This window comes from Aythya marila, assembly GCF_965140915.1.
Source record: "Aythya marila genome assembly, chromosome: 5".
NCBI lineage: Eukaryota > Metazoa > Chordata > Aves > Anseriformes > Anatidae > Aythya > Aythya marila.
The window spans coordinates 16059455-16079903 of NC_139046.1; the positions used below are offsets into that span (position 1 = coordinate 16059455).

General features: G+C 41.5%; 1 protein-coding gene across 2 annotated transcripts; it reads right to left on the bottom strand.

Annotated features, from left to right (window-relative positions):
- Window positions 1–1416: 1416 nt before the first annotated feature.
- Window positions 1417–6567, bottom strand: LYSET (lysosomal enzyme trafficking factor). Of its 2 annotated transcripts, XM_082762208.1 has the most exons (3): window positions 6410–6567; window positions 5139–5180; window positions 1417–4586 (listed from the first exon to the last, which is right to left on the bottom strand). In XM_082762208.1, the coding sequence occupies exon 3, from the start codon at window positions 4568–4570 to the stop codon at window positions 4175–4177; it is 396 nt and encodes a 131-aa protein (XP_082618334.1). In that variant the 5' UTR covers window positions 4571–4586; window positions 5139–5180; window positions 6410–6567; the 3' UTR covers window positions 1417–4174. The 2 variants fall into 2 exon arrangements, with proteins under 2 accessions (XP_082618334.1, XP_082618333.1); XM_082762207.1 differs by lacking the exon at window positions 5139–5180 and having other exon boundaries at window positions 1421–4586; window positions 6410–6565.
- Window positions 6568–20449: the final 13882 nt, after the last annotated feature.

Below are 20449 nucleotides of genomic sequence, written 5' to 3' on the forward strand. Positions count from 1 at the left end.
CGTGTTTTTACAAAAAAAAAAAAAAAAGCTTAAAACCTTTAAGTGTGATTCTTATTAGGCACCGACTGGAAGTAGTGCCATCATGCCTGGTAACCATGCCAGGTGCAAGGCTTCCCCAGTTCCCAGCAGACATTCCCTCCCGTTGCTTTCAGTACAAGGACTCGAACGGAACGTTATCCCCCAGCGCATCCCAGGTAATTCCCACTCCTTCTGCCTTAAAAGTTACCTTACACGCACGCTGCTCCAGAAATCAGATTCTTTCTGAAACAGAGTGATCCGGTGGTGAGCACACGCTGATCGTGCATCTTGATGTGTGCTAACTGTGCTAGCAGCATGAAGAGCCGAGCAATAAAGAGCCTTTCTGTGGCTGCAGCGTGCTCTTTCTTTCCAGAACAGGCCGATACTGCAGGGCTAGCTTGAAGGAGAGCCAGAGATGAGTTGGCTCTTACAAATTAACTGATGGTTACTGGACTGCTTTCGTTCATTAAGTCGTGTTCAAACGAGCTTATCATCCAGGACTGGTACATAAAATATATTTTTTTAACTACTAGAATAATAAACAAGATAATAAACAAGCTGAACCACTAAACCACCAGAGAGCATTCTTTTAAGACAACAATGGACAAGGCAAGAGAAAATTAAAGGGCAGTTAATAGCACATACGCTGCACAAGCTGGAGTTTGGTTCCAAGGGTAACTTAATCCTCATATTTTTAGCTAAACCGAAAAGCTTGCAGCTGTACTTTGCTGCCAGAAGAAACATGCTTCATAAGAGTCACATTTTATTGCAGCTTACTGATGGCCAAATTCGAAGGGCTGCAGCCTTCACTTCGGCTCTTCATTGGACCTGCTCTCCCGCAGGAAGGGAAGAACTGGCTCGGCAGTACTTACAAAACGTGGCAGAGATTCTCCTGAGGTGGGCAGGTACCACCAGGCGAAGGTACAGCAGTTAATGAAACTGACGCTCCAGACTGCCCAGAAGTAACACTCCAGCAGCCTGACAAAGCTTGATCTTGTGACACAGCCAAAAAAAAAAAAAAAAAGCCACAGGGTAAGCGACACAGAGATAAATGTTAATAAACCTTGTTACAGCTACTCACTTTCTTGGCAGGGAAAAAAGAAAAAGCTCCAAATGACTGCTAAGCTAGTAAAGGTTAATTCTTTTTCTCAGAACTTCATCACTGCCTCTATTTTGACAGCTTCTGCTTTAGAAAGCTGTTTCAGTCTGAGGTAAATCATTTTAAGTTAAAAGAGTATGAGTAAAAATAGCTTTTCCACCTCTAAGCGGCAGTTGTAGCAATTCATCTTCTCTGTCCACTTGGAGAAAAGATTGGTATGAGCAAGTTCTGGTGTGAGCTCGTCTCACATCTTTCAGTAATTCCATCGCTGTAGAAATGGATGTTATTGTCATTTGCAATCAAGAACTAATTGAAAAGTACTGCAGTCTTCTAAAAAAGGTTGTAAAACTGAGCTCAATTAGCCCAAAAGCTTTTACATTACGTCAACTTGTGTTGCAAGCAATGATCCACAACTGAGAATTAGCTTTGACACTACCTAAAAATCTTCACAGTAATCAAAGTAATTTCACTACCTGTTGTACAAGTAAAAAGCAATCGTTATTTTTTCTTTGTTTACTCTCTTGGTGATGCTTCACCTGTTTATTATGTTCCACTGGTGCCAAAAATGCTGGCAAAAATGCTTTTCTCTTCTAGTCCTGTCGTGCAGTATTCCCACACGCTGCTTAAATAGTTTATTTCTTTCCATTGCTGCTTCCCACCTCAGGCTCAAATCCTTACACACACGGCATTGGCCTGAACTAGTTCGTGCATCTCTCTGTAGTTAGGTGTAAAGCTCACGCTTTTAGACAGCTTTAATCTAAAGCCAGGTTTCTGATGGAGAAGTCTGCAAACATGAGCCACCGTTCCGCAAGCCACCGCTGCGCCCAGCACGTGTTCCACATCCCGCCTTGGCTCATCGCATCAGATGTGCTGATGAATTTGCTAAAGGCCATATGGTTGCACAACACTAGCTCAGACAGTTCTCCCTATCGCTTTCTATTTTCAGTGCTTCCTCTTACGATGTTCTTCTTTTAATAGACACATCATAGCAACTTCTCAGTTAAAAAACTACAGCAAGTTAAAAAAAAAAAAAAAGTCTAGACAGGCATCTCCCTGTTACACTGAGGTAGAGAAATGGTGAAGGGATTCAGTTTCATCTATCTATCCACAAAAATTCAGGCTACAGCCAAGCAATTGGGACGTGGAGAATAAAAAGACAACGAAAGTGATCAAACACGCACGGAGGGAAGGACAGGAGAACAATAAGCTATGGCAGCTGACTGCCAGCACTGCTTTCTAACAGCAAACGTACACAAGAAAATGCCGTTCATATATATCTGCATTGACAGACTTCTGTTTATAAACATTGAAAAGTTTTTATTTTATAGATAAATAAGATGATGATTTTTAGAGTTAAGAAACAACACAACTTAAAAGCTCTGACTCCAAAAGATACTAGAAGTCAGAGTTTATACTTTATTCTTACTCCAGCATATTAGGATGGCAGCTTCCTCCTTTTCATATTGCACTTAGAACTTAAAACCTTCTTGTAAAGGCTACATTGTGTTTTCGGGTCCTAGCACCAATGCTGGCATTTGAAACCACAGCCTGGAAATATCTCCAAATGCAAACAGAAAGTTTAAGGTATTGTAACTACCATGCTTGAACGTAACAACACTGAAAATAGTGTTCTTTCCACAGCTGGAGAAAGCCGATAGGCTCCAGGATTCCCTTACAGTAGTCAGAAGCAGATTAGCATCTGTGATGATTCGGTACTGACAATCACGTACAATCAAAACGGTAACTGAGAAGTGTAGCTCATAATGTTTAGGGCCTGCTACTTTCCAAGTCCGCATTTTGCACTGTTTTCACATTCAGGTTACTTCCACATTGGCTCAAAAACTTAGTTATACTATGAAACAAAAAAGGAGAAAAGAAAGAACAGATTTGACATTATTCAAAATACATGATCCAGTAGTTAGGATTAAATGATATACAAAAATAGCACTGGAAAACGGGCTGAAACCAGGATAAGAAATGTCAGCGGAATTTCAGAATGACTGAGGAAAAACTGTATTCACTGCAGGAAGGAGAATGTATCTTACTCAAATTTCTGGAAGAAACATAGTATCTGTCTTACAACAGGCTTAGAGCATCCCCCAAACTATTACCAGTTCACTTTTCCAAATTTGAAGTTTTGTTAATTCATCAGCACTAAGTTTTGTTAATTCATCAGCACTCACAGAGCATGTTTTTACATGTCTGGAGTGGAAATTTGAATGGCAGTAAACTCCAATTGCTTTTTATCAAAGCAGATTCCTATAGGTAGGAGAAGGCAACGCTTAAGAACCACATTTTGTGCATGCTACAGCCCAATGCCAGCACAAGCTGCTTTTGACATCATAGGAAAAAAGCGTAAAGCACCAGCCTCCGGGCCTGTGCCACTCCTCACTGCCTGCCTGCCACAGCATGGTATTCTGGTCACTGGGGGGGAAAAAAAAAAAAAAAAAAAAAAAAAAAAGTATGATGCCACAGACAAAAAGTACCTTTTTCTCTTTAAAGATTTGCACATACTTTATTCTTTGCTTCCTGTATTTCCTAAATTCATTTTTTAAAAATTCCTTAAAAACCAGCACTGATGTAGATATGGATTACTTAAAAGAAAAAGCAAAGAATTGTGCTAAGTGCAACTTTTATAATCAAGTTTGATTTTTTGTCCTTTTACATTTATCACAAAAGAAGCATCTGTTCATTGATTTTACTCCAAGGGAAAACAAAAGAAGTCATTATTTTTTTTTTTTGCACAGGAGTAAAGTTATGGACCAGAAACTTATTTCCCCACAGAACGTTTCAGATGGAGTGTAGCAATTTTGCATCATTAAGGCAAAATGAGGAATATTTCCATCAAGTGTCACACAGGGCTCTCCCACTCAAGTCACTTGGATATACCCATACTTTAAAAAACTTGTGTAATTATTTTTTTAAATAGAAAACAGTCACTGTTCATTGCTTAACAGTTTGAAAGAAAAGGCTCTTTGCAGCCTTCACTCAGAACTTCAGTCTCGTGATTAGATCAGGCGTATGCAATTGCTTCAAAACGGCTACGGAAACTAGAAATTAAGTGTCAATCAGCTGTAATCTACTGATCTGATTAGAGGCCTTCACAAATGTTTGATGACGATTGCAAATAACAGCCAAGCAGATAGGAATGATGCAATAGCCAACAGTTTTGGGGTCAGCTCTCGTACAGGAATAGAGGAACAAGAACATCTGTAAATATGGTATTAAAAAGATTATAGTCCACAGCCAAAAAGGCAAGGATAGCAGTCGTACTTTTAAGGAGTGCGTCCATGTGGTTCCTTCCTGTGGTTCCTTGGGATGTTGCTGAATGTGCTCCAGTGCTAGTTTGTTGTAAGTCTCATTGATTTCAAAGACATAATAAAAAGCTGCAGCACTTGCTAGCAAGTACAACCCCACACCAATCCATCCCATCCTCTGGCGGAAGTTCATCATTCTCCATGCTCTGCACCTGTAGCAAAACGAGAAGTACATTTTCAGTACAGTGTGGAGAAGGGGGACATAGGTGATGCTTGATTTTCATACGGTAACTTTTATAACTTTCCCAACACACCAGTGGAAAAAAAAAAAAAAAAAAACGTGCACATATTTCTAAATAGCTGAGTTTAGCGCCTGCTAGGTAATAAGTTCTGCCAGGCTAAAGTCAAGTACTGAGTTAACAGAACAGAAGTTGTGAATCGGCTAAGTTATTCATCCAACCTGCTACCAGTGATTCTAGACACTGAGTGAGACTATACGAGACTTTCCATAAATTCAGAATTTCTGTACAGCTCTTTTGTGTCTAAAACAAACATGCTGCTAGCCAGTTAGTAACACAAGCGTCATTACTCATTTGCAGTGCACCAGCATCCAGTTTAATTAAACTTTAGCTGAGTGCCCATCAAGGAACCCTATAAAAAAGATGTTTTAAATTTACACATGAGAAGATACATACTAAAGCTGTGTACTTGTACCCATTTGCACACATGAGGATATGCGCTACAGGATGTTACATGTAACTTACTGTATTTCTGCTCTACCTGTGGAAACAGTTGCACTACGCCTTCTGGAGGAAAGGAGGAGAACCTGGGTATTAGTAACAGACTCCTTGCAGAACAAACCAGACACCCATCAACTGACCCCCCCACACACACACACACACAAAAGCACAGTAATTGAAGCTACACACACACACCGCTGCGCTCAACCTTTAGCTGCTTTAAGATCGCTGGCTGTATGGGTCTAAGTGACTTGAAGCCTTCTTGAAACAAGCCACAAACACACTAGCCAAAGCACCTTCACTAATTGCAAAATTGTTGCTTTCCCTCAAGATGATCCCTGGGCAGGGCAGAGCGAGCCACCGCTCCACTGCAGCTGCTCAGAGCTCTACCAGGCACAGTTATGCAGCCATAGACCATCAGAGCCTTTCCTAAGAATTTTGGAGAGGATTAAAGTCAACTTTTGGAGAACTGTTCTAAACAAAATATATCACGAGCTAGTTAGTAGTTCTAAATACACTAGACAGTGTGCACACAGAACTGTAACTATTAACAGAATTACGCTAGAGTTTAGTGCCACTGACACCAAAGCCATTGCATCTTTTTGGATCCCCCTTCCCAAGGCCAAATTAATTTTTCTAGGCACCATTCCCCAAAGACTTTCTGACTTTCCACATCTGAAGGACGTCCTCAGCCCTGACCCGGCAGGATCTGACCAGGCAGCACTGGGGAAGCTGCTCCGGCCCTCGCGCTGCCATGCTTCAGGTGGCTGACACAGTCAAACGTGCAGGGAAACGCCACAGAAATCTGTTAGCTTTGAGGCATATTTGTTTAGCTTGTACTTCTATATAAGTTAACAGTATGTCAGCTTTGTAATACACTGAGTTTATACGTTTAGTTAGATGACATAGCTGTTTGGGTAAGTTTTTCCCCAGCGGATTCTTAAGCTCCAGAGTCCACATTTACCCCACAGCTAAGCCGTGAGGCGTTTTTTCCCAGAAGTTAGACGTATTTGAGAAGGCTGCCAGCACTTCACACTAAAAGGAAAAAAAAAAAAAAAAAAAAAAAAAAAAAGCTTCCCAGGGATTGCACCGAGTCAAAGCCCACACACCGTTAAAATCGCAACAAAGTGAAGCAGCGGAACGTGAGGGGATTCCTGCCGGTACCGGGGGGGCAGCGCTGGCCCCGGGGCACCCCGCGCGGGACGGGCCCGCTCTGTCCGCTCCCCACCTCCCTCCGGGGCCGGCTCCTACTTCAGCTCCCCGAGCCCCCCGGGGGGCTCCCCCCGTGCCCTCACCTTCCTCCAGCGGAGAAGCAGGGAGCGGGAGGGCGGCGGCGGGCGGCCCGCTCCCCTCAGCCCGCGCCGCCGCACCGGGGGGCGGAGGCTCCCGCCCAGCCGCGCCGCCGCTGCCGGCCCGCTGCCATCGCCGCCCGGCCAGCCCGGAACCCCGCCGCTTCCGGCATCGGGACAACCACTGCCGGGGCGCGCCCGGCCGCATCCGAGGCGGGGCGAGGCGAGGAGAGGCGCGGCGCGGCGCGGCGGGGCGGGCGCTGGCCGGGCGGCGCGTTGGCCGGCCGCCATCTTGGCTCGGGCCCGCGCCCCGCCGCGCCGGTGGGGGCCTCGCCCAAAATGGCGGCCGGGCCGCCGGTACCGCGCCGGGAGGGGGCCGCTCGGCGGGGGGAGAGCCCCAGCGGCAGAAAGTAGCGGAAAATGGTGGTGGGGGGCACTGTGTTGTGGAACAGCCCCTCCGGTGACAACGTAGTGTGCAGCAGCAGGTGTTTATACATAAATGCCTACTGCTTGCACGTTGCTACTGAATGAAATCATTAGGGAAAAAAAAATCCACAGGAAAAAAAAAAACATAAGCCAGAAAGGCTTATAAATACCTTCTCTGGAGATATTAAAGGCCCACCTGGACGCCTACCTGGACAGCCTGCTCTAAGGAACCTGCTTTGGCAGGGGGGTTGGACCCGGTGATCCCTCGAGGTCCCTTCCAACCCCTACAATTCTGTGATTCCGTGATTAAATTGACCAAAAAATGTGTGTTGTCACCTCCATGTGGTTCACCAGTTTGCATCCCAGTCTTGCTTAGAAAGTGTGCAGGATGTGTTTCAACATCTGTCTGAAATCAGTCCTGGTTAACAGGTTTCCTGTGCTAGTTAGAACAATTCAGGAATTGCATGGCATTGCATGTAAAATGTAAGCTTTTTTCTTAAATTGTTAGCATACCAGAGTCATAAATAAACTGCTGTTTCCTAATTCTACTTATGCTCCTTTCTGAACGCTTCCTAATACTACTTATGCTTCTTTTTATGCAACTTACTCTTCTTTCTGAACTGCTCCATACATTGAATTTACTGTGAGTGAAATAGTTTCAAATCCATTTCGTTTGTCAGCGCCTTGACTAATGCTCAGTTTGTGTTGGAAGTGTCTGGCTCGTTGGCAATCAGCATCAAATTCTGCTCTCTAGTTGGTGATCCAAATCATTAAAAAGGAAATATGGAAAGATGAGAAGATAAAAGTGATGTTATAGAGAAACAGCATGGGCACAATTCACACACACCCAGCTATAATTAAAAAGAAGAATAACAGAAAATTTTAAAAGGGGCATCGAATGCAAGATATTAAAGCAATGACTTATGGGGGGGGGAGAGGGGGTAAATATATATACCTAGTATTTTCTGCCATTTTTCTTGGGGGATGTAGTAGGGTTTTTTTTTGTTTTTTTTTTTTTTTTTTTAAGACAGTATATAAAGCTTCTGCAAAATCAGTTTTAGGATGGCTTGTGCTATTATGCTCGATGTTCCAATGAAAAATATGTTAGAAAGTAGTGTTTTGGATTATATCCCAGATATCTGAGGACTAAGTGTATGGTGCTGCAGTTGTCATTGGAAAAAAATGACGCTGTGGAGAAGTACCCACAACTAAAGGCTCAAAGTCCATCTCCTCGGTCACTTTGAGGACCACTAGATGGTGCTCAATACCAAAGACAAAGCCAACCTTGCACTGGCCAGGAGTCACCAGCCCGACTCCCGATTCAGGAAAGATTTTGTGCTTAACCTCAGTTGAATTATCTTTCGTGAAGTTTAAATGAACTGTTAGTGTAGTTCTAATGAATGGTGTTTTAGATACGAGTAACCACACAGAGTTGGGATGTTGTTCAACATTAAATGCCCTTCTTACTTGTATTTATTTCTTTCTTACCTGCCTGCAGGTACGAAAATCTCAGGTGATCCAGAAGTAAATAGAGTTTTCCTGCTGGTTGCTTTATACCTGACTGGCCTTCTAATCAAGCACGGCTTTCTTGCATCATCTTATATTGGTGTTAGAGTGATGGGTAGTGATGGGAAATTGAATAGCTGCTGCATAGAGCCCATTTCCTTAAAAATGCTGACCTAGTTGTTAAAAAGGAAGGTTTCAGTGAGAACAAATATGTGACTGTGTGATTGGCTTGGCAATGCTGAGCATAAAGCCCACAGTTGCACTTAAGATTCTGATGAAAAAGGATTGAAATCTATGGTTTATTCATACTTAAAAAGTCTGTCTTCTGAATGGTTAGAATTGGAAAGGGAAGATGACTTAGGATTTAATGTGCTTCATTTATTGGCTTTGAAGAGAAAGATTTAAAGAATTTGGGAATCTGCCACAGCAAAAGCAAGCTGCTTTTGAAAGTAGAGGTGTAGCATCAGAGAGAGTGATTTGTACTATCTTTGGGCTAGACTTCAATTTGTGTGAACTCAGCATTATGCTTAACCCTTAACACAGTATGAGAAGGGACACAGCAAATAGCTGCTGATATTTTTTGATTGTTTTGTTTTTCCCCAGACTGCTGTTGGGGGGAGGGGGGGAGGAAATCAGAACTAATGGAACAAGTAGAGTCTGTTCTCAGCTTCAGAGGGGTTTAAAGTCACCAGGGCTAGTAACAATGAAGGGAGAACAACTCATTCGTTCCATATTGAAATATCAACATTTATAGAGTGATACTCAAATGATTAATACTCAGGCTGCAAACAAGAGGAGAAAATTGTACTAGCAACAGGCATAAGCTACTGACTACCAAGTAGGTCCATACTGATAAGAAAACACTGAAGGCAAGCTAGGAAGTTGATCTGAAGGCAAAGATCCAGATGAACATGACCTATGGTTAAGCATAGCCAGCACTAAGCTAGAGGCTCTTATAGCTCTAATACAGTCTGAAGGCCCAGGGCTCGGCTTAAATGGGGCTCCTGAGCCCACAGGCAGGGGGCAGGTGAGGCTTTTGGGCTTATTAAGGCCGGTTAGTGTACTTGGGACCCTGCCAAAGTACTTAGGACAAGTGAGGGCTGACAGAAGGAAAACAAAAGAGTTGGTTGTAATCTTTGCATCAAAACAAAGTTTTCATGCACAGTGTTAAATTAAGGTTTTAACCAGGCTTAGATTTGGGCCAAAGTAGAAGAGCAAATGTAGAAGAGATCATTCCCAAACCAAAAGTAGTTGGGCTTCCAAATGGCAGGTAGAAACTGAAAGGAAAAATGCACCCTGCATAATTTGTGTGGATAAAGATTTGACATAGTTGTAGGTAGGGTTTACATTATTGACAGGTAACTAAGAAGTGAGAAACTAATTACAGAAACATACAGAAGGCATTTTTCTCAAGAACACATTAGTACTGTGTTCATAAAGAAATACAGAATAAAAAGGTTTTTCCGTGAAGCTTGTGTAACACACAAAAAACTAAGGGTGCATGTTTATAAAAGGAGAATGGTTCTAGTTTTTCTTTTTTCTTTTTTTTTTTTTTTCTTTTCTTTTTTTTTTTTTCCCAGAACAATATTTATACTGGTCATGTGAATTTTTATCAGCGAGTGAATGAAAGCCCAGTGTTTTTGCAGCTCGTGGAGTTTTTGTTGTCTATTACATGTAGTTGCTTTGAATTTTAGAGTATCCTGTTGTGGTGCAGTAACTTGTTTTGATCGGCTACTTATACTATCATCTGTTGGGAGACAGAAACATCGTTTTCTCTCAGTTTCATACACTGTATTTCACATTTTATGAACCCTTATTTTGTATTTTATATCTTTTGTTTCTTCTGAAAGTCAGACAGTCTTTTGATTCCTTTTTTTCCTTGAGTGGTTGTTTCGTCTTTACTGTTATCTTTCTTTGAATTTCTCTGTTGGAAGCATCTATTTTCTTATGGGGGTACTACATCAGTATTTTGGAAGCATGTAAGGCCCTTTTAAATAAACTGGCATTTTTATATTTTATTTCTTCTCATTCTGAATTCAAATATTATGTTTGCTTGTTTTGGCTATGTTGATCACACGAAGCAGAGATCCTCAGTGAACTGTGTATAATCCATGGCGATCTTTTCCTGCTTTGACTTGCTTTTTATGCATTGAAATGCGGGGACCTTCTGTTACCTTGATTGTCTCATCCTGAAATTCTGCTCTAGCATTTGTTTCTTTACAGCAGACACATCTAAGTAAAGCTTGTGGCAATCCTATTATCCAGGTTCTCTGGAATACCAGACATACTTTGTTCTGTTTGTCTAAAATTATTCCAGAAGTATTTACCATCTTTCCAACAAACTCTGCCTTTTTGATACTTACAAGTAAAATACATATGTCATTCTCCTAAACATCCACAACAACCATCAGCCAAAGGTAGAATTACAGAATGCTACTCTTTGTCAGAGTGTCTTTAAAGAACTGAGTCTTTTATGAAGAGGGGCCTTGGCCTTTTGGCCGTTGCCTTTTAGATTGAACTTTTAGGTTTCATTACAGTGATACTCCTTGCTCATTAGTTACCACTGAATATAAGCTTTACCTTTCCATCTTCTGTGGTAAAAATAATTGCAGCAAGAAAGAGATGAACTGTTTGCTTTTTCCTTATGTTTTCAGCCAATTTCAAAGTGTCTCAAAAGTTTAACAAGAACTGACAAAACATACCTAAAAAATACCATCAGAGATAGTTGGTGACTGAGTATTTAAGCAGAGGACAAATATAATTTATGCAGAAGCAATGCAGGTATTGGTTTCACAACTCCATCAGTATGACCCAACCTTGTACTGATCTAGAAAGAAAGAGAGCAAGCCTGCAGAATTTCTGCCAGAACAGTTTTCAGCTAGAAACTGCATTTCAGCAAAACCATTATTCATTACAGTTTATTGATGTTAATTAAATCTACACAAATAATATTCAACAAAAATTTACTTCCAAGACTGCCATTAAACTGCTGAGAAATCAGAATCTACTCTTCTGGGATTTCAGCTAAGGTCTACTCGTGCTGCCAGAAAAGAACAGTTATTGAATTTCCATGCTGAGTTTGCTGCTGCCAACAGGTTTGTTCATATAAACAAGTTAACTGAAAAGTCACCCATGTTAGGAAGAAAAACAGATTTGAAACCAGGGGTCTGGCAGACCTAAATGCCGGCCTCTGCCATTTGGCCTAAAAGAGTTACTTCTCAACTACCAACAGGGGAAAAAGAAAAGTAAAAAACAAAAATCTTTTTCTGTGAAGGTCACTCTTTAAAGCGTATGCACTGTCCTTCTTTCTTCCTTCCGTATACACATTCCAAGAGAAACATCTGACCACCTGATGGGGTGACAGCTCTGTCCTCATTAGAAGAGGTTGGGATGATACCCTTGGTGGTTTGCTTTGTTTTTTTGTGTTTCTGTGTGTTTTTTTTTGTCTTCTCTGTTACTTTTTTTTTTTTTTCAAATTCCCAGTAATAATCTTTTCTTCTGTGATGCTTTTGTGCAGGATGTCAATAATACCATAGAATGAGTTTGAAGAGATATAGTTATTGTCTCTCCCAAGCCGCCCTGTTCCCAGGCTGTGCCTGTCTTTCTTAGACTGAGAACTATGTGCAGCAGGGAGTATCTATATTTAGATTCTCCTAAAGCATAACTTTCTGTTACTAGACAAACAGTGAAAGAGCACAGTTCAGATCAGTCTTTTTCCCACATTCAAATTTTGTTCACAAGGATCCCAGCTTTTTTGCATAGATCAGAATAGAAGTTGGGGTGGGGGGGTGGTAGGTAGAATATTCTTTGAGATTCGATTAATCTAAGCTTTCATTCTAGAAAAAAACTGTGTTTAGAAAAAAAAAAAATGTGTTTTACGTGTTTGTCTGTCTTCTCTTAGGAACTTCTTCTCTGTGTCCTGTTACAGCTTAGGAATTAGCACATATTTATCAACTCCTAAAATGCACTGCAAGAGACATACATATAAGACATCCATCCACATGATCTGAGGGTTGATACCTTCTTAGTCACAGAAATGTTTGCATACAATATAAAAAAAAAAAAAAAAAAAAAAAAAAAACAGAACTCCCACTTCCCTGCAGAAGTATCAATATCTTCCTTTTTTTTTTTCAACCTCATTTTATTTGGTTCTTAAAAGCTTTATTATTTCTCATTTTCTAGGATAATCAAATCACGTAGTATTTAGCCACTTCATAATGTTTTATTAACAGAAGATTCGGCTCACTGTTTTGTCTCTCAACAGTACTATTTGTGGTTTATTTTCAAAACTGTTCTACCTATATTCTTTGTTTATACTTTATACTTTAAACCCACAGTTTAGTTTTTTTTGGGGGGGTATAAGTAATGGAAAGGGTTGTGTTGGGCACTTGAGGGTAACTGGTGCCTCAAAAAGTCTCAGTCCTGTTTATTAATTCTCTTTATTTAGTCTAACCGAAACTGACAGCTCTTACTCTTCCGGTAATAGGTTCCATGTTCTAGTTGCTTGTGGAGCTGCCTGCCTGATACAGTGGGTGTCTCTTCCAGATCCCTGGTGACTCGGTCTCTTCAGTATTCCTTCATGGTCCTCACAGAAAGAAAATCTAAACCTGGATGAGTAACAGACTTGTCCAAGGCAACAGAAAGCCTCAGTGTCAGAGTCAGGCTGAATGACAAAAGTACCTGATGGCGGTTCCTAGCCTTAGACCTGGAGAGCACCTTGTTATGCTTTCAAGGGCACTCAGAGCTGTCAGCTCAAGTGAAAGGCCAGGCCAACTGCCAGCATCCAGAATGGCTTTCATATAAATTTCATCATCTGGGAGTAACTGAAGGGCTCCTGTTGTTATGGACTTTAGTGGAAGATAAAAGCAAGCTCAGTTCACTGTAGTTGAGAGGTGGTTTATTATGTAAGACACCTTCACCTCGTTGTTTAACTGAATTTGTCTTTTTCTGAAGCGCGTGCTAGAGGCCTGTACCAGAAATTGTCACAGGGTCAGACCCAGAATGGAGCCATTTGAATGGAGATGTTAGTAACAGCTGGTGGTTACTCTCAAAGGGAGAATTTTGTTCATTTATTAGTTAGTGAACATTTGCATTTCATTTAACAAAAACACATTAAGCAAATTTTTCAAACAAAAGGTATTATGGTTGGTTTTGTTGTTGTTTTGTTTTGTTTTTTCCTTACTGTGCAGAGTTTGTAAGCTGCTACTCTTATATGAAATGAAATTTCAGGCTGTGATGTCTACATCAGCTCTATCTTTATCATAAAGCTCCAGGTGAGTATTTAAATGTCTCCATCTTAGCACACATATTGCTGCATTTGTCGACACAGAGGTGATGTATCTGCTTTTCCACACATATCTGTGTTCTGTTTGCCTTATACCAACAGAATGTAAACATAACCATGACAATACGGAGGTATTTACAAGGTAAAGAAATATGCTTGTAGGAGATAACAAATTCAAGTGCATCCAAAGCAACGCTTGCTCCCCACAAAAACGTGTTTAGCCTCAATGTCTTGCTGAGTGTGTGTTTCTGCACTGGTTTGTGTAATAGGATGTACAGTACCTTCGTTGCAAACGGTGCCTCAACATTGTGCAGAGCTCATTTGCATTATGCTCACACTGTGCTGGGTAACTGTCACCAGCCGAGGTGTTTCACCAGCAAACTGCAGTAATGCAATGCCGAGCAGCACTGATACTGTTTCAGTGGATTGTGATACAACCTAAAACCTATCCTAATTTTGGTATAGAAGCAGGGAAGTTACAATCTGGAGTTTTTTCACTTTCAGTTCTTTCCCTTGTCTCTTTTTCACTAGCCAGTCAGTATTATTTTCGGGCTGTTTTGCTTTCATACACATTTTCAGAGTGCTCCTGATAACAGCTCTCACAAAACAGACTCACAAACAGCAGAAAGTCTTTAGTCTGATAACCACCATGATGCCACACAGAGGGGGAGGATGAGAGTAAAATCAAGCAAACTGATATTTGGGTGGCTTTGCACAGTAAAAATGCTTAGAAACTTAATCAGCAAGCACTAGGCTAATGGGTGAGAATAACCACGCTAACCTGGGACAGAAAGGAGAGCAGAAGGTAAGGTGTAGCTGCCGCTTCTCTGGAAATCTGCACAAATGTGACCCCAAAGCACCAACATTAGCCAAAAATATAAAAGCTTTATCACTGTAGAAAAGTCTGATACTTGGCAGCTCTCCATTCTCCAGCTGTGTGGAGTGATCATAAAATAATCCTTTGAGACTATTGTCATTGAAGTAGAGATTATTTAAAGAGTCCAGCTTTGAATTCTTGTAAAACGGAGCATGTGGGATCTTTTGACAGGATCCACATGCCTATTATATTTCATTATCCCCCTACTCCACCCTAATGCAGACTTCATCATTACAGAAGAGGTCATGGTTATACAAATCATGATCAATTTGCCTGGCAGCTTCATAAACTTTATTGCAGAGTAGCCAAATGTTCACCCGAAACCACTATCAATTTTACCTTGAAGTGATTTGGTCTAACTTCTGTTTCTCTGGCTTATGAAAGCACTTTCTAGAGAGAACTCTTCAGTTCAAGTCGCTATAAAATAACTCCAGCATATGTGTTTGTGAGATTAGAAAATGGTGGAAGTATCAGAAAAAGGATGGAGGTTTATGAGGAAGCTATACTGTGCATTAGAAATGTTGCTGTACTTTGAATTATGTAGGTGAAAATATGGAAAAGCATTTTAGTGAAGGCTGAGGAATGAACAGGAAAGACTTTTAAGTTATTTGGACTTTTTCAACAGAACACGATGCCTGCCTCTGCTAAAATTTCCTGTTCACCAGGGATCCAGGGTTGCAGAGCAGGTTTGTGGTGCAGGGAGCTATGTTACTCAGTGAATAATGGTAATTTAAATAAGCCCCATGACATAAAAGGCATATGCATTTATGAATTTACATTATTATGATTATTATGCTATTAGGGAGAATTGTGCCCAACTGAATTTCTCTTCAAAAGTACATCTGTCAAGGAATACAAAACCATTATTGATGTGACAGTGCTGAAAGACAGTACAAGGCAGGCTTTAGCTGGAGCATTGCATGTGAGCACAAAGCAGCTGTGTTCTTTAGAGAATTTGTCTGCCTCGGCACCATGTCTGGTGCCTTTTGCCAAAAGGCCTTTTAGCCTAGTGGTTGAAACACTTCATGACAGCTCCTTGACATGTCCTGAGTCCTCTTCTCTCTAAATGGTGGCATGACTTATTTCCACTGCTTTAGCATGTTTTTCTCCCTCTCTGTTTTCTCCTGTCAGGTTGCCACTTTGAGTAAGTATCCACTTCACAGGCTCTGCACAGAAAGAACCCTTAAACAGAGTGCTTAGGGTTAGGGAAGGACATTCTTCTAACCCCCTCATCTGATTTCTTCAGAGAGTTTTTCCAAATAAATAAAGGGATACATAAATAAATAATGTGTGTTATTTATCCAGGTACACCTGGATTTGTTGAACCATTAAAAAAATATAGTTCAGAGGATAGACCTCTGAGACATTGAACTTGTGTATATGTTGGGGAGATTGCATCTCCATGGAGAGAAAAGGTGCAACATGAGCTCACCCCTTATTAAATAGTGTGAACCTTTATAGGCCCGGGTTATAACAAACTCTGCATCCATGCAAAAAGCTTACTTCAGAAGTCACACCAGAAAACTGATGCACAGGGCAAGCAAGCTCTGAGGGAAGGGAAGATACCAAAGGGCAGCTTCATAATTCAAGGCTGTTCAATGCTGCTCTTGTATGAGGCACAGAGAGGCACCGAACCACTCAGAGCTTTTGCCATGACTCTGGCTGGGGATGTGACCCTTGTGCTATTGGAGGAGTAGTTGGGAAGCTCTGCCTGTCTGGGCAGTCCCCTAATGACAGTATGGGGTTATAACATCCCACATTCGGGTGCTCTCTTTACCTATGTTTTACTTACAGGCTGATCGGCACTGAGGATGTGTGATAAGGTTAACAGTATGGTGTTGCGACAAGTAAATATCAACAGAATTGATCATCCATGCAACCGTGTCTTACAGGGTCTAGGCAATTTAAAATATCTGGAAGTTTATCTGAAATAAGCCGTATGTCTCAGTTAACAAGCCTGGATATTTAGTAGAAGCTCACAGCTATAACCAAATTGCGGTCTCAATTGACTATTCCTGCATTTTGTTTTGTTTTTGTTTGTTTTCTTTTTGTGGTACAGCTGCTCATCTCCTGCTTTCTGTAACTTGCTTGTCTCCTGAATTTCCACGTCTTCTCTATACGACCTTCCTCTTCCTTCAGAAGGGCTGCATGTAGGAGGAGTTTGAAACAATATGGTACAGGACAGAGAATGTTGATAATGTAGCGAAGAGATGTACATACACAGTTTAATCTTTGGATATGAGGTTGGTATTTTAGGGAGAAGGATTAAAAAAAGCTTCTTTTGGTCATTGAGTATTGACATGGAAGAACATTTCAGAATACGCTCCTTGTGAAGAAAAAGCCAAAGAAGGGGATAACTGGCAGAACAAGACAGGCATTAAGCTCCTGCCTCCAGTGCAGGAGTAAGTAGAAAGGGAGTCTGCGTGCTGCTGATTCCTAAGGATGAGATGCCTGTAAGTGCAAAAATGAACAGCACCTAACTCACAGCAGGGCTTCCCCAGCTGCGTCTGCAGATTATCTGCTTGTAGCATCTTTAGTTAACTGCAGGATAGCTGTGGTATGACCTAAAGAACTCGTGAGTGTCTAGAGGAAGCCACTTTTGGTTAAGATTGGTGTTGTTTCCAAAAGCATTTCTGTATCTTGCTGACAAAGGCTGAGTTTGCTCTGTGAGGGCTTTGCAGGCAAAAATGAGGCCTGTCCTTCCACAATATATTTGTATGCTGGAGATACCATCAAATGGATTGATTTTTTTTTTTTTTTTTTTTAATATACTTCAGATAATTGACTTTGGACTGACATTGGCATGAGCTTTGGAATTGTTTTTTCTTTATCTATTCTTTTTACATTTGTAAGCCTACGCATTCTGGTAGCTTCTGAGAACATGAAAATTGCCACTCTTCTAGACAGCTAAAAAGCCCGTGTTTCCTAATGTGAGCATGCTGAATCAGAAAACAATGGTTTTGTGAGACCTGTGGCATGTGAACTTTTAGTGAACTGTAAGGAAGCATTTAAAAAACAAAAAAACAAAAAACAAAAAACAAAAAACAAAAAAAAAAAACAGGAAGAGGGTCCTGAATCTTTGAAGGCCTAAGCATGAAAAGAAAGTGCAAGTGGTGGTGTGGCAGTGCAGGCCAAATCAGATTTTATCTTTCCTGTTTTCTCCATTTTAGCAGTTTGAAATATCCAGCTGTAGCCACAAACAGCTCATGGTAGTGGAGGACCACTGGAGTGATGATATGTGCTGTAGATCCTCTGGAACAATGTGGACTTAAACCAAGAGACAAAGACAAATGCATACAGGATAGTAATGGAAAGATACATGTATGTCCAGGTCCCTTTATACATATAAGTTCTGTATCCATTCCAGTCTTTTTTACATGCATCATTTTAAAACTTGTTGTATTGTTTTAAAGAGTAAAACATTCTAGCAACACACAATTCGTTTGTTTTGGTTTGGTTTGGTTTGGTTTTTTTGATGGAAAAATGGCTCATTTTGCTACAAGCATGCTCCCTGGAATGGTCATATGGACTTAAAGCTACCTGGTTAAAAATATAAGACCTATAACTCAAGTAGCTCTGTTAATATGAAAACTGTAGGTAGAGAAAGCTTCAGTCCAGCCTAATCCTTATCAAAGCCTCAATCTGAATCTGATGCACTGTCAGGTTACCCAGATTCTTCAGAGAACAGTCTGTGGACTCACTTACTCATGTGGTTTGAAATATTTCAATGATTTGATCAGTTGAGTAAATCTCCCCATGTATCTCTAATTGTACCAGCATGAAAGAGCTCACATAAACATCATTTCTGTGTAACTTATGCCCATATCAGAAGGCAAAAGAGCTACAGCAATGTACATCAGTGCAGTCTGGAGCCACACTTGGGATTTGACTAACAAACATAATTCAGTTCAAAAAATCTACTCAAACTGGCATAATTGTTCTGTTACAGGCTTTCGTCATCTTTTGCATCTTGTCTGTATGTTTTTTTTTTTTTTGTGGTTTCCGATTCTTTGTTTACTGATGATATGCTTTCCTTAGCTTATGAGGTCAAAACAAAGCCTGCACGCAAAGAGCTACAAGCAAAGTGACCAAACTTGGCAGCTGGACCCTTTCTTAGTTTCCCACAGCTTGTACATTCACCAGAGCCCAAAATAGCCAAACTCCTGTGATGCACATACAGTAAGAGATACTGCTTATAATGGTGGTTTCGTTGCAGTTTCAAAAACAAAAACAAACAACAAAAAACCCCACCATATTTACTCTATTTCCAGTACTGGTGCATAAGAGCTTGCTGGTGTAAGCCAGCAATCCAAGTGAGCAGCGCTCTGCTGGGGCTGGTGAGAGTTAGCTCAGGGATTCCTGAATGGCAGTGCATTGGCCCACACAGATGCTGTCATCTTCCAGGCTTATTAGTATGCTCTTTTGGAATGTTTTTGAGCCCTTTGAGCTGAATTCCCTCTTCTGCTCTTTCTGCAAGATCCCAGAAATACTGCTGGGTCTCAACCAATGCTCACCAATTCTTCTTTGCTTTATGAAATCAAAATGCTGCGGTTTTTGCAGCATAGACTGTTGTTGTACAGAACTGCATAGGTTGCTTGGGGACTAAGAGAGTAGTCATATGGCTGAGTACCATGCTTTCACCATCCTCTTCTGCTGCTGTTAAAATGGCATTGCCACCAAGCAAGGCAGCTCTGTGCTTTCCCTTCCCAGCCTCCTTCTTCCAGCCCCTTCACTGCCTTCTGCCACTATGACTGTCCTTGTGCCACTACAAACAGGTATGGTGATGCAGATGGGGAATTGATTTGCTTTTGATTAAGACTAAAATATTTTTGTCTACCTTGAGTTTGTTTTAGCCTAAACAGTTTCCAGCTTCCTTCTCCTGTTTCCCATGAAGGGGACATGGCAGGAAGCTAGAACAAGTGGCTGTTTCTGGAGAGACTGCTGCTCTCAACAGCAACGCCTGGCTTAGTTGACTGTAAAATGACAATTTGATTTCCAGCTAGCAAGGCTAAAACCCCTGTGCTGTCTGCACGGACAATAGGCCATTCAGGGAGATGGAGCTGGGCTGAATCAGCCACTAGAGGGGCCTCCCTCCCGTGACCAGCTGTACAGGAGCGCTGCAGGGGCTGGCTGAAGTTTGTGTCTCTACTAGAACTAGGCACGGTGATTTTGAATACAAAAATCTGCAACGAGCTTTCATCCCTGAGTGCTGACTTTCACTGGCTTGTATTTTAAAAGCTGCTGGTCTGGACTGCATTTGGGCATTTCCAAACAACAGCAGAGTTTTGCCAGAATTTGGGCACAAACCAACCATAAACTGGAAAAGCTCAGCTTCCCTCATATGTCCTCTACTAACCGCTGCAAAATAGGTCACATCTGGCCTTTTTACCAGTCTTGCAGTAACAAATCTGTCATGGATGTGGCAGAGAGTTGAGCAAATGGTAGCCCACCGTGCTTCTCGTTCACGTCTCTCCAGCTGCCTCACTGGTGAGGACCAGCCCCAGTGCTGTGCAACACCAGGGCTCTCCTTCATGCTTGTCAAAGCCAAGGAGAAGCTGCAGTGCGGTGTGTGCAGGGTTTTGTCGTGCTCCCTCCTGCCTAGAGCCACGTTCCAGCAGTACCATGTCAGCACGTCACCCAACACAGTGGTGGGACTGGCTGGAGAAAGCAAAGGCCTCTCCTGGCATGGAAGGCTCAGCCCTTCCTCCTGACTATCTGCTGCAGAGTAACATCTGCCCTGCAGACAGAAAGGGCATTGAAATAAAATAGAAAAGGCTAAACTGCAGGCAGTGAAAATAACATCACCTTCTTTTTTCCACTCACTGCGAAACATCCAGCCGTGACTTTCGCCAGGTGATGAGACAATTGTTCTTAATCATTCATTGAGAAAATATACTTCAAAAACGAGTTAAATGAATGGAGATGCCTCATCTTATTCCAAAGTGAACTCCCA

Bases quoted from the DNA above. Each gene is read 5' to 3' on its own strand.
- LYSET (XM_082762208.1), bottom strand. From the start codon at position 4,570: ATGATGAACTTCCGCCAGAGGATGGGATGGATTGGTGTGGGGTTGTAC.